The 15,083-nt window shown below is 36.5% G+C and overlaps 1 protein-coding gene across 2 annotated transcripts in view; it reads left to right on the top strand.

Moving 5' to 3' along the window:
* LOC124365140 (inter-alpha-trypsin inhibitor heavy chain H4-like) overlaps window positions 1-13,998 on the top strand; it is an 83,155-nt gene extending 69,157 nt beyond the window's left edge. For both annotated transcript variants that reach the window (XM_046821095.1, XM_046821103.1), the window contains 4 exons: window positions 8,812-8,919; window positions 9,756-9,895; window positions 10,278-10,411; window positions 13,850-13,998. In XM_046821095.1, coding sequence (XP_046677051.1) covers window positions 8,812-8,919; window positions 9,756-9,895; window positions 10,278-10,411; window positions 13,850-13,886 — 419 coding nt within the window. In that variant the 3' untranslated portion in view covers window positions 13,887-13,998. The remainder of the gene's footprint in view (window positions 1-8,811; window positions 8,920-9,755; window positions 9,896-10,277; window positions 10,412-13,849) is intronic.
* Window positions 13,999-15,083: the final 1,085 nt, after the last annotated feature.

Below are 15,083 nucleotides of genomic sequence, written 5' to 3'. Positions count from 1 at the left end.
CACCCATCGCTCCACAATGGCCAGTGCTCTCCTGCATCATTTCCAGACAAACGTTACCATATGGCTTACCTCTTATGAGTATAAACAACCCAATCATCTGCATAGCCTTGAGCATTACCATACCCTGTTCTTTACAGTGTCCAGTGTAAGTCAATCCACAACTATGTTCCACAGGCTTGGTGATAATACACCTCCTTGTGGACATCCTTCGCATGCGTTTTGACCTCGTCTTGTGATTCCGCACCAGAGATGCCTGTGCTCTTCAGCTCTTAAGCAATGTTACTTATCCACCTGAACTAACAGTTTCCTCCGTACCCCTGGATGTAAGCTTAGAACACTATAGAGTTGAGTACTCCCGTATTATCAAAAGCTCCTTCATATGTCCAGGAACATTGGCTAAAAGCTATTTCCCTTTAGTTCAATAGCTTGCTCAATCCTTGCCCAACCAGACAGTGTAGGCGCTGTTTTCACAAGATTTACCTTGTCTGATAGGCATGTTGATTTGGATGTAAGGGACGATTGATGAGGACTGTGTCCCATAAATGCCTATCCAGAATAACTTCTCCAATGGTTCTTGACACAGAAGGATGTTCTAGGCTTATATGGTCTATAAGCCTTTGCAAACCTCATAGGAGGGTTTGCCTGGCTTTCGGGATAAAATATAACCCTAGAGGTTCCATCCAAGATGAGGGTATGACTCCTGTCGCTAGACTGAGTTCTAAACAGTCAGTGAGGAGCAGGGGTATCACCCAAGTCCCCCCAACTCTCCTGCAGTTAAAGCGGGGAAAAGGAAAAATGCCATTGGTTACCCTGGTGAATTTGAACGGCTTCTTTAAAAGACTCCAAGGCCGCAGCGTTTTTATCCCTAAGTAGTTTGATGACAGTCCTTTGCACAGGTTCCAGTCACCTTAGAGAGCTATCTCTAAGGTTCTCGCCGCCCATTCAATAACAACTGTTTCACTGGTTTGAAAACGATCCTGGGAAGCGGTATTTGTGTCTTCAGTAAACACTGAAGAGTCTCCTCAGGATCCTTGGTGTGAGTCCCATCTTTCCCTTTAAATTTAGAGTACCCACCCGCATTTTGTGGGGCTTCGAGCTAGGACGTTTTTGGAGTTTTTGCGCAGGTCTGGTGACCTTATCAATTACACCTCTGACAGAATTCTCTCCTCGAGTTTTATCCGCTTAGATCTTCTCACCTCTTTAGTGGTAATCTGTGTTTGAGAGCAGCAGAGTTTTACCTATCCCAGTTCACCTGCAACGTTTGAATGTATTATTTGCTCTGCGAAGGTTTTGTCCTCAAGGTTTCCCAGCCCCGGGTTCCACCAACATAATGCTTTTTCTCCTTGTGGTTTCTATCAATCACGGGGCAGGCTTTATGTGGTTAACGATTCTATCAGTAGGCGTTTTTTCAAAGAGTTTCGCCATGTCCTCAGAACCCCTTGCCCCTGATAACCCATTTTCCCCTTACTAGATTGTTTTTTTAGGCTCTGCAGTGAAAGCTACCCCAATCTGTTTTCTTTGGGTTTCTACTAGGTCTCCTTTAATTTTATAACGGGAACCTCTGTAGAAGGATGATATACTTATGAATCTGAAACAGATGCTTCATCAAGCACAACTCCATGTTTTAAAACTTTAGTTGCAATAAAGTTGCTAGTCCAAGAGTTGATATCTAAGACATCTTCATCTTACCCCTGTACCCTTCTCTTCTTTGTACAAAAGTAGGTTTACAGAGCCTTGATTACATAAAAACTATGTTAGGATTCTACTATGAAATTCAAGAGGCACTCACCACGATTTGTTTGGAATGGTTGCTTGCTCCCCAAGCGAGCAGGGGCGATGGGGTGGGTATAAGCGTAGTTGCCGAGTCACTTGGGTGGTGTGGGTCGGGTTGTGGGCCTGGGTCTGGGTGGGCATTCGCGTCCACAAACCGACTAATCAAGGTTTTTTTTTTATGTCTGCCTCCCGACGTAAGGGTTCCGAACTCCAACAAACCGCCTCTTCTCCGCAGGTTGGCGGTGGGTTCTGAGTGAAATCGTATGGGAGGTTAAACTGATGGCAAGACTAGGGATTCTGATGGTTGCCATCATCCGGTTCTGCATAGTGGAAACCTCTGTCACGCTGTGTCTCTATAGAACACATTTTGTGCAATTTTTAGTGATTGTTGATTTTTGGTTACTGAAATATATACATGCTCTAGGGTTGTTGACTGCCAGATATCATATATCAAATTACCTTTAGCGGTGCCTCATCCCCATCACAGCGGGCGGCCAAAGGTCCATGGTTCTTGGATCAGGACCACGCACTACTGTGCGTCAGCCAGGAATCTTCTGGCAGAGTGTTGCCGATAGCTGCGCTGCTGTGGTGTAAAGTTTATCTGGAAGCACGCTGTCATCCCAACTACTTGATCATTACCTCCCCTGCAGCTTGGAAGGTGATACCTGTTCAATAGCCCAAAAATGGGGGCATCGCCAGAGTCATCAGATTCTTCATGGGAGTCGTCTGGCCACAATGACGGACCAGGATATTCGCCGTTGGTAATAGATTTCCCTCCAACAGCAGTCCCATTGATCCTGTGTCAAGGTCATTCTGGTTTTTTGGAGGGCTATCGAACAGCTATTGCTTGCTGTCCACCTCGATGTACTTAGGGATAAAAGTGGAAGATACTTTTTAAACATCCTTACCAGACTTTTAGCTGGGCCCATTTTCAGCTGAATCCCCTTCGAAAGGACTCAGCTCCTGGAACCTGCTTCTCTAGCCACACCCCTATTTGTTTCTGGGGGTGTTAACACAGCTCGACCACTATCTCGCCTCCACCTTCAACATGACAGCTGGGAACAATTCCTAACGTTATTTTGCCCTTAAAGGCGCGTTTGCCCAGCACTTTACTTCAGGTTGGTTGGCTTCTTCCGCTCGAATTGCATACCACATTCTGGGTGTTCGACAGACCGGTCAATAGCCAGCTTCTCCACAGAGGATCCTTTCGGATATGTTTCGGGTGTCTTATATAGTGTACACCTCCATGCATGTGCCCCTTCCTTTCTGTTCTCCCCTCCCTTTTGGCTTGTTCTACAGGTGTCAGCTGCGATCGCTGCCTCCTTCACACCTGGAATAGCTTGGGGTTTGTTGTTTTTGGGCTGGGTGCGGACTGAGTTTTCCCTTGCTCTGAGGCTCCCAACAACAACCAAGTTCCCCTTTTGAGGAAACCGGCTTCTGTGTGTTTGGTTTTCATCTGGAAGCTCGGTTTTTCTCTTTCCCACCTCTTTCTGCCTTTCTTTCTTTTTTTTTCCGGGGGGAATTATCGGGCTCACCATCACCTCTAGCGATAGCCTCTTCTATCCTCCGCGTTTTCACGTAGTTCGCCTCTCGAGAGCCGCTTCATCTTTTTTGGTCTTCCGGGTCCAGAACTTCGCCTTCTGACAAGGAGAAGTCTGTCTTCCTCCATTGGGTCGATCTCAGACAACCTCTTAGTTGTTCAATCGGGTAGCTCTTCTGGTATGAGTTTCGCTGACCCTCATTTGAGTTTCAGTTTTGGTTTTTGTTTTGGTTTTGGTTCATTTATCCATTCTGGATCCCTACGAGAACCGGGTTTTTGCCGGTCCCATCCTTCCCAGTGACCCGATTAGGAAGATAAGGGTAATTAAAACGAACTGGGTGTCCCCACTGGTTCCAGAAGGCCTCCGTTGTAGGACACTGTATATACCCCCAGTGCCCACGAGACTCTCAGCACGGGTCGACATAAACACCTTAGTCTTGGGGTTCGTTGGTAAAGTAGGGGTGGGACCATCAGGAAAGGAAGGGATTAGGTAGCTACTCTCAATTTCAAGGGGGGCCATTACTAAGAGGGGGAAAAGGTTTTCTACCCTTGGTCACTGGATTTGTGGACAAGGGAAGGGTGGCTTCCTCCCCTTGGCCCTGCCACTACCCTTAGAAGTTTGCAATGCACAAGTCGTGGTTTGGGTACACTCACCCACGATCCCTTCTGGGACAGTGGCTGATGCGATGAGGATTCCATTCCCACGGGTGTCGGCCAAAGGTTGCTAAAACCAGCAATGGGTAATCGCCCCCTTAAAATTAAAAGTTATTATAAATATTGTATATATTGGGACCTCGAGGAAAGGGACAGTTATATGACAACGACCCACATGTTATTGCAATGCTTACTTGTTAAGCTAAAATTATCCATTCCACTCCACTCTTAACATCTAAGTCTCATTCAGATTACGAATCATACTTACCAATTGGATTGTTGAACCCTTTAACCATTGAACTTGCTGAATACAACGAGTCAACGACTTATTATAACACCGTAACCGGCGTAAAACCCGGTTGCCGCCGTGTGCACAACACTAACATCAACCACCAACTGACAGCGCATGTAGTCACTGTAGACTGTAGTGTAGTGTAATCTGTGGGATGTGGTGAGAGTCTGTGAGTCAGAAGGGGTGCGTCTGTCGGTCCGTGTGACAGCCGTCAGGTGACTAATGCAGGCTCGAGCGCCAGTGGTTGGAGAGGTGGGGAGGGGCAGGGGAGCGGAGAGCTGTCGCGGCCAGCCCACCCAGGGTCTGCCGGCTGCCAGGGGTTGTTGCCAATAGTAAATCGGCAGGATCGTCCGCTCGTTGCGGCGAAGAGGAACCAAGGGCGTTCGGCCTACATATTTGTTGTAGTAAATACATACAACGAAATAGAGGAAATTAAAAGTGTATGTGTTTCTAAAAGGCTCTATTTATATAACACAAACTTTAAACTCGTTATAAGGAAAACTCGTATATATTGTATTTCACAAATATTTCATTTTTAATATTTTAATTTTTTTTTCAAATCTGCCGCCCCTTAATTTCCTGCCGCTCTAGGCTGCATGCCTACTTAGCCTATTAGAAATACACCCTGCGTGTTTATTTTACCACTAATAATGAACACTAAATAGGTGACACTAAACACTAAAATGACACTAAAAACACTAAATGAATACTAAAACTAAGATATCAATACTTTTAACAAATAAATTAAAACCATATAAACAGAAAACACAACGAAGGAAACCGACTCAGCGATGGTTAGACACGCACTACCTGAAGCCAAACTGCAAACAAAAGCGCGTGCGCTGTACGGCGTCTGTGCCATGTGGCGGGGAAAGTGTCTAGACACTGCGTCTATTGTTTCAAACAATGTAACGCGACAGCTATATTTTGACGCTTGACATAGGTCAATAACCCACACACATGGTTGACGCATACTGTTAGTGACATTGATCGGATTTAAAAGGAACTTAAATTTGCTATAGACGCAGTTTTGTGTTGATGCGCCGTACCGCGTCTTTGCCGTTTAGAGATAGTTTGTCTATGCGCCATACAGCGTATGTGACGTTATAAGGGTTAAGCAATTTAGACTTTAACCAAGCATGCAGGAACTATTTTAAAGATCTTTGAATTGTGACAGTGAGGGGCGTATAATTATATAATGGAAATCCTGATCCAAGTTTACAAAAATGTGCAAACCAAATCTTTCATTTTCAAAACATAATTATTTTACATGGAACACTAATGCTACTCCTGTTCCAAAACACAAAACTATCCACTTTAAAAAAATCATTTTCTTATAATGGCCATAATTTTTTAAATAAATTACCAATAGTGTGGAAGCAGATTTCAACATTAAATTCCTTCAAAAGAGTCATTAAAGAAGTTTTGGAAATATATACACTTTATGATTTTAAACCAGATTCAAAAGGAACTTGTGAAATTTTTCCCCATTTAAAATGAATGTACGTAGTGCGCCATAAGTCACTAGACAAAAATGCGTTGCAACAGTAATTATTTATTTATTTTTTTAATTCTCATATAAAACACTTATATAAAAACAACATATAATTAATAACTTCAACAGATCTCAAAACAGTATTGTAACTTGCAGCTGACAAGCAAAAAATATATTCAAAACTGATACTGAATAACTGCTAGTGTCAAGTGACACTAGCAGTTACCGGTCAACCGGTTTACAAAATATCAGTTTTTTTTTTTTTCCTTTTATTATTTGCTAAGCCACTGGGTGCTATAATTATAATTTTGCTAACCATATGGTGTATTAAAATATAACATCAACCATTTTGTTGTGTTAAATATATTCATTCTTGATGACTGAAGGAATTAACCACACTAACCTAACAAATTTCCTACTGTAGGACTGCAAGTATAGGTCACCACCCAAATAATATGCATATTGATAAACTAGAATTCAGCCAGTTCTGGTGTTCAAGAAAGAATGTTAAACTTGTTTTGTCCATGAATTTTTGTGTTTTCTCTTCATTTTGCATGTAAAGATGTAAGATATAAAATGGTTATTGATTTTGCCTAAGAGTAACATGACTAATGATCACATTACTTGTAAGAATCACAACTGCATGCTTCTTAAGAAAATGTATATCACATCCAGTAAACAAGACTTACTTTGTTCTTTCAAATCTGTGTGTATATATAATCTATACACAAGTATACAGGCTTTAAACTTAAATTTTCTCATTTCATGTTATCTACATTTACCAACACAATTATTTTAGTACACACTTTGAAGTCATGGCAGAACAATTAATACTTTTTGTTTATAGATTTGCTATTGGTATGTTTTGGTTGCTTGATACTTGTGTAATAATACAGTTGTGTGGACAAACCATTAAATGTTTACCTTTTTAGTTATTTACCATTTCATAAAAAGTGGTATATACCAAATGTTTTGTCTACTCCATAGCTAGTTTTTATTGTTGTTTTTTATTTTTTATAAACCCTTGACATTTTATGTCAGAATGTTAATATGAATACTGTTTTTAAACAGATTCATTTTAAATCAATAAGTTTTAGCATTATGGTAGGTACAAATGAAACAGATAACCAAGTAAATCGAATGCTATAACGTAACTAGTGTTTGAGGCATGAATTATTATCTAAAATTAAATAGCGAGTGACCAAATAAATAATAGGTGCATAAAAGCCTGTTTATCTTTGCTAGTCCTGCTAATGCTATCAAATAATGTGACATTGTTTTGTGTATGAATGTTTGATCTTCCATTATAAAAAAAAATACCGAACTGACTGAGTTATAATGTATGAACTAAGTTTCAAAACTGGGATTCCATACAGTCTATTTGTTTCAAAGCTACTACAGAGCTCTGTGCCATTATCATTTAAATGGCTCATTTAATTGGATTGCATGTGTATGTAAATGTTGAGAAAGGAATTTGTGTTCATTAAAAGCACATAAAAGTAACACTTTTTGTTTAAAACCATTCCAATGTTATTGTTACAGAAGGTCTATACAGAATTTTACCAGATTAGGAAATGGAAGAATTTATGTGAAAGATATCCAGACATAATTAAGTATACTTTGCTTGATAGTCAGTGTATTAAAAATAGTGATGTGAAAAGTATTATTCAATTGATACTACAGATGGTGACAATGATGAATTTAAATAATTTAAAGATGTATCAGCATTATTTAATCACTGCAATAAAACCTAAAAGAGTAAAAAGAACTCAACATTTGTGCATATAAGGTAGGCTACTTTACATTGATTTTCTTGAATTTTTCGGAAAGACATGTTTACAATGGCTGAAAGGAAAATAGAGTAATGGCACTAATCTAGGATAATGACCCATACTCGCCAAGGCTACAATCTGAGGTCTCAAATGAGCGTAGTGAGCATGTATCCAATACACTGGCATACGATTAAAACATTAGACATAAAATGAAAATTTGTGAGAGCTGAGAAAATCATCTAGTGCAGTGAGTCCCGTGTTAAAGTGATATGATACTGATCAGATTTAAGTTTATAATATTCCTAAGCTGAGAACCCAAAAAAATTAAGAATACAGTGAACAGAAATGGGAAAGTAAGAACTTACACTACAATAAAATGCAATACACATCAAGTTTATAGATTACTTCTGTATTCTTTCCTAGAAAATAATCAAGGGTACAAAACAAGCACAGGAAACCGGATAGTCATAAAGCAGTCAGGAATATTACTTTCCAGAATCGTCCTAATTCTAAATATTACAAATTTAAAGGTTTGAATGTTTAGTTCAGTGATTTAAAACTACTATGTATAATTGTAAGTTACCATGAACAATTAAATAATATATAAGTTAAATATGCATTGGAACATTGAATCTATTTGGAAATGTTTGCCGATCACCTGTATTAAATAATTTAGCAATGAGGCAGCTGTATGACCAACAAAACAAAGTTATTTGTAGATGTTTATTTTATTTATTGAAACTCAGATTAAATTTGATCTCACTCTTTCCTACACAACTAATGTGATATTATAAAAATATGGGCATGGAAGAGTATTTTTGTTTGATAAAAAAATTGTAGTATTACTCATTGTTTCTCTTTCTTCAGCTTCGTACCTCTGTAATATTACATTATTAATTGTGTATGAATATGGATTTAGTACTGTGTGTATTCTGTATTGAGTCAATCCTTTAAAAATGTCAATCTTATAATTAAAAATTAATTTTAAACATTAACTTTTACTTACTATTACTATTTAATTTTCAAGTGCACATAATAAATCAAGCTAAAACGTCCAAAAGATCATTAAATTTATGTATTAAAATTATCTTCTGTTCCAACATTGTAGTGTTATTGAAATGCATCAAGAGGATACTTGGAAACCTTGGAACATAGATGATTACTTTGTTATAGATTTAAAACATTGTTTTACTTACCTACAAACATTAATAGCTTAAGCATAAAAAGAAGCTAATAAAAAAATGTTATCAATTGATTAATAAACAAATGATGTTTTATTTTACAGACAAGCCACAAAGTACGCCCTATTACCCCCCAGCTCTCCCAGCTATGGTAGGTGAAAGTGCTGATGTTGATATGGGGAGTATGAATAAAGAGGCTGAACTGTCAACAGGCAAGTGATTAAGTTGTGCTTATAAAAACATGCCTACTATTTATTATATGTCAACTTGAACACCATAATTAGTATTTGTAATACAGATAGATTCCAAAAAACAAAATTAAGTTTATCACACTTTTTCGAAAAGGTTTTCAAAAGCGAAATATAGTCAAAAATTCTCTGTTAATCTTTAGTACAATGGTTAATGTCACTAGCATACTTAATAATTGTGTTTCAGGGAAGTATTGAATAGTAGTGATCAAAGTACTAAATCAATCAGTGTGGTAACAAGAGTAACTGAATCAATTATTATTATTATTATAATTAAATAGAATGGTCTAAATTTTATTTGTAATATTATCAATTGGTCGAAGGGTTTTATCCTGTATACCTGTTAAAGCCTGAGTAATAGCTAATTAATACATCCCTCTAGTACAAAATAGTCAATAAAGAATATGCAAAATAGGTTTATATAATAATTATAAAATAATAGGAGTTATTTAAAAAATTATATATTACATCTACTAACATCAAATTACCACCATTACTACAAAGTTGAATTATCAGTTGGTTTTGGCACGGATAAGTAACCTTTAATTAACTGGACATCAAACGTATGCTAAGTTACTAGTGTTCTGTGTCTAGAGACAAGCATTACAGAGCTAACTTGAAGTGTTTTTTTTTTTTTTGTTTAGCTCACTGGCCATAATTACTTGTCTTTTTACAAATAAAGCCAGTTACTAAAGAATAGTAAAGAATCTAGCACTTAGAATAATTGTTCAGTTTATGTTTTTACAAATTACTCTTACTTTTTGTATGAGGACTAAGTGTAAACAAAATATTTGTATCAGTTGTAGCTGAGCCACTGCATACCACAAAGATCACCTTGGACGAAGTTGAGTGGCTTCATCCTCTCCTAATGAATTCTACAGACTCCAGCATTATCCCAGTGACAGTAGATGGCAAACAGTACAACCTCGGATTGAACCAGGTGAATGATTTGGTCATGGCATTTCATTGAATGTTAAGTTGCTTTGTCCTCTCATAACGAATTCTACAGACTCCAGTAGCATCCCACTGACAGTAGATGGCAAACAGTACAACCTCAGATTGGACCGTATGGCAAAATGGTCATGGCATTACAATGAATGTTGAGTGGCTTCATCCTCTTCTAGTGAGTATACGACTCCAGCAGTATCTCGCTGACAGTAGATGGCAAGAAGTATAACCTCAGATTCTATTCTATTCTGTGAATGATAATAATCTTAATGAAATTCATGATTTTGTTAATAATCATCCTCATATTGCTTTGTAATTCAGGTATTTAATATTTATATATCCTAAATAATATTTTTGGATGAATCATGTTACAGACTGATGTATCTTTTGGAGCGTGTCAAGTGAATGGTGAGACTGGAGAGTGTCACCACATCCAGTATTGTGCTCTTAAAGTCTTCCAGGTTGATGTCTTGTTCTATCTGCCATACCAGTGTCCCATCACTGGAGAGTATGTATTGTATTGATCATTTTGCTTGTCATACTTAATACTTATCATACTTAAATCATACTGTAATGAAAAAATATATTCAGTGTTACCACAAAAAGCTACAGACACAAACTTTTTCAACCAAACTCAGAAGGGGGTGTTTATTTCATTTGTAACCATTTGTTATTCTACCCTACAAAAACATTAGCTGTTATATTTATGTGGTAATAATTAATACATTTGCTGTGGAAAAATAGAGGGAGACACAAAATTGCTAAGTTAAGTATTATTTTTTAATATTTACTTTTTCCAAATATTAATACTTAATCACAACCAATCATTGTTGTATAGTAGATAGTAAATACGAGGGCTGTCCAGAAAGTAGATTACGTTTTGGTATAAACAAAAAACTAAGTACAAGAAAAAATTGTACTGAATACATTTAAAAGTGACACAAAAATACTATTTTTCAACTTAGTCACCATAATAATTTAAGCTCTTATCATAGCGGTGAGCTAGTTTTGAAATTTTGTTGTTATAAAATTCTGCGCCTGAGACTTAAGATAAGATTTTCAGTCCCATCTTGCACAAAATGTATGGTAACCTAACCTCTGCCTAACAATTTCACCTCAGTAAAGAAGTGTTTCTTTTCTATTATAACAGTTTTGTGTAACAAATGTTTTGAAAATTGAGGAAAACCAAATGAGAGTTCTGTTATTGTGAACCAGCGGTCTTCTTTAATCTTCTCATTGACTTTAGAGACAATTGGTCACAATGGTCATCCACTTCATTCGTCATCATTCACATTAGTTCGGCCATTTTAAAACCTAATGCACCACTGATGTACTCCATCTTCAGTAATCACATCCGTCCTATAAACTTCACAGAGTTGGTAGTAAATCTCAATTGGTTTATTGTGCTTAGACAACAAAAACCATATTACTGACCACACTTCACAATTCACAGGGTTTTTAATTGAATCACACATTTTAAACTACTATTGTAAAACAACAAGGAGCAGCAGTAACTTCTCTCTAACATGGCTGGATAGCTACTGTACTGAACAAAGAAATGACCTGTCATCAAAATGGTCGAGTCCCGCCCCTAGCAGCAGCCATCCTTATTACATCTTTGGTCTCTCATAATTTAAACTAGTTTATTTTTTAAAGTGTACTACAGATTCATATTAGTGTAATATCTGCAATCTGACACTGTCACAGACTTGAGTCCAGGGATCTAGAGAGTGTTTGTCTGAAGAGATCTAACAAAAGTTGGTGACGAAGAAGCTCAAATGAACTCTTTACATCGTTTTAACATCAGGGATTTGACCTCTTCATCTAGGTTATACTATATTTTGTAGTTTAGCTGTCTCTGATGTCAAAACGATGTAAAGAGTTCATTTGAGCCTCTTCATCACCAGCTTTTTTAGATCTCATCAGACGAACATAACTTAAAATTCCAGGAGTCAAGTCTGTGACAGTGTGAATCTGTTCCAGGCATTGCACTAACAGGAAAGTGAACTGGAGCTAGATTCAACATTCACATTGCATCAACCCTTCCCACCATATCTTCACTATCCAACTTGTTTAATGTAAACATATTTTTCCTCATGGGCCACTGGCCTGTGCAAGTTTTATTAAACAGAAAGTGATAGAGTCGATACAGTACAAGGTTGATGATACTGATAAAAAGTGGAACAATCACAGACAGGATTTAAACCTGTGCTATCTCTAAACTCAGACCCAAAGTCCAACGTCTTAGACCACTCGGCCATCGTACTCCAAAGATGTGGACAGGTTGGTCGGCTAACCTCATGTGATTGAGTCACTGTGAAATTTACTCTTGGTTCATGTGCAGCCCTGGTGTTTTTGCTTGTATTTCTGATCTTGTACAAAGAGTTAATTGGCTAGTTACATTTTTATTCAAAACATCTTGGTCCAGCTCTGTTCTTTCATGTATTTTACAAATCAGACATTCCAGCCCCCTTTTCTATTTATGCATTGTTTTTATTTTTTACCAGTTTTACTGCAAATGACTAGCTCAGCAGGAAACCTTGTGTTAAACACTTTTATTTTTTTTAGACCTGTGTGACGAGTGGCTCATTCTTGTTAGAACCATAAGTATTTCAAACTTATATCATCATTATTATCACCGAGAACCTCCAACTGGTCCCAAACATATCACCTCATTAAACTATATCACCATTTTTAAAAAGTGTGACACCAAAACACCATAAGATCAGGATCCACATCAAACAGTGACTTTATGTGGATGCACAGGGTTATTTTTGTAAATAGTCTGTGAATTTCCATATGTCCAAATATGACAGTTTTGATTGCTCTCATACCCATTAAGGTGGTTACATAGAGAAAAAAATGAGCTTCATGAAGAATAGAATTTTTACAAAAAAATCATAAATCTTGATGTTATTCAACATCCAAACAACAGAACTACAATCAATCAATTAAGATAACGTTATCTTTGGTGTTTTAGGAATACAAATGTATATCTTTTTTGGCCAACTGCTTGCAGCACAAATGGCTAAGCAATGCTATTAAATTAACGAACTAGTTTTCAAATCACTGGATATAAAGAACAATAGTGAGGGATTGTGCTCAATTGGCACAGATTGCAAAGATTTGTACCACTTTCAAAAACACATAACAACTACAATACATTCTTGTTTAGAATAATACTCGATAAAAACAAAACCTGTGGTGTACATTACCCAGTTAAACTTAACAACAGTTCATTTTACACAAGAATACAGCATTGCCATCTTGTTATTATAATAGTCATGTGAGTAAACATTTGAATCTTTTTATTACTATTTGTGTCTTGAAAATTTTAGTTAAATGAGTATTCGTTACTTCAAAATGGTAACCATGCATAAATTGTATAGTTTATCTGTAAATATTCTGCAATAGTTGTTGGCCATGTTAAGAGGAGAAAAAGCATTATAAATACCAATCAAGTTTCTAAGAGTTTGTTTCTTGTTTCTTGTTCATAAAAGTTTGTTTCATTTGAGAATTGAGTTTATCTATTCATAGTACAATTTCTTTAAAAGTCCTTTTTGACACATAAAAATGAGTTGTTGTAAAGTCATGCCGTTGTTATGTGAGGGTGTAGATAGAGATTAGAAATTAAGTTACTGAGAAATGGGAATGGTAACAATGCTATCAATCACAAAAATATTTTATATATAATGTTTAAAATATATTAAACTCCTCATAAATATTAATTACAATCATTACAAGTATTCAATGCATTTATAAAATCAATCATTGAATGCATTAGAAAAAATCAGAATTAATTGTTTGTTCTTGAACATTACAGTTGGATCAGTCCATTTAATATTCTGTAATATATTACAAACATAATTGATGTGTTGATTTGAACAATACCTGAGAAAAAGTATATATTTCAGCAGAGTTAATTATAAGTTTTTATCTGTTTTAGATTCTTGGGAGTATGCTGTCCGAAAGTGACTAGCTGAAAAGTGACTCATTCAGTTTGGTGATCATCAGAATTTTTTATCATTATATATCTGTAATTGTCTGGCAATTTTAACATGTGATTACTAATAAAGTAAGTTTTACTTGTTTTTATTTGTAATATTTTACTAGTGTTCTTCCTATTTTTTCTCCCATTTAGCTTAAATATGCCACATTTAACTTTCTCCAAATAACAGTATTAGATCAGGAAATGATAGGTGTAGGCAGTATAAAGATTGGTGATGCTTAAGAGCACAATCGTAGTTAATCCCATCTCTGCTGGTCCGCTGCTTCATTGTCAAGACCTGCCATTGTATGCTGATTACTGAGCCTGATGAACAATTCTTTGTAGCCAATTGCCAATCAGCCACTACTATAAAAATGTATAAACAACCACTATCAAACGATCAAAAGAGGAGCTGGGCCTAGTAATAAGGTTTGTTTACTTAAATTGTGGAATCCAGAAATTTTTGAATTGGGGTTTTAAACTAACAATTAAAAATCCATTTCTATAAATTTTTAAATCTGGGGAGGTTTTAAATATCTTTCTGCTTTGTTGGTTGCCCTGTTATAATGCTGGATGATGACCATTTAGAAAACAGAATTCACCATGTTTGTAGGGATTTATCAAGATTTAACAAGTCATCTGGGATGATCAAATCGAACACATAAACAAATGTTCCTTGAATACTAAAGCTGCATCCCTATAGTCATTTATGGACAGCTGCACATTTTATACGTTTTCCTCTAAAAAATTCCACCTGATCACTGATGCAGGGCTTAACAATATTTTCTTTGGCATTCGGGTAAAGGTTAAGTGAATTACCTATTTTTGGTTACCTGTTGGCTGAAGTGTAGCAGAAACACTAGCAAGGTATCCTAGATCTGATTTATTAAATTACCTTGTTATTTACATCACACATAATAGAAGGTTTTGAGTATTCTGTGGTTAAATGCACTGTAAGGTAGTTAGGTCAATCAAGCATTGCCCATCAGCTGATCTTAATTTTTGTGTTGATGGCAAGAGAGCTATTGTTTTTATTGACATTCACATATGGTTTATGGCCTGTGATACATTTATTTCTTTCTTTTTGTATTATCCTCAAACATATTGTTTCGTGTCACATTGGCTGTTTCGTTAACCCCTCTATAAAAAAAAACTAAAAACATTTTTGTTTACTTTAAAATCAATTCCTGAA

This window comes from Homalodisca vitripennis, chromosome 1 (genome assembly GCF_021130785.1).
Source record: "Homalodisca vitripennis isolate AUS2020 chromosome 1, UT_GWSS_2.1, whole genome shotgun sequence".
Taxonomy (NCBI): Eukaryota; Metazoa; Arthropoda; class Insecta; order Hemiptera; family Cicadellidae; genus Homalodisca; species Homalodisca vitripennis.
Note: the sequence above shows the minus strand (reverse complement) of the source record. Positions and strands in the feature narration are given on the sequence as shown.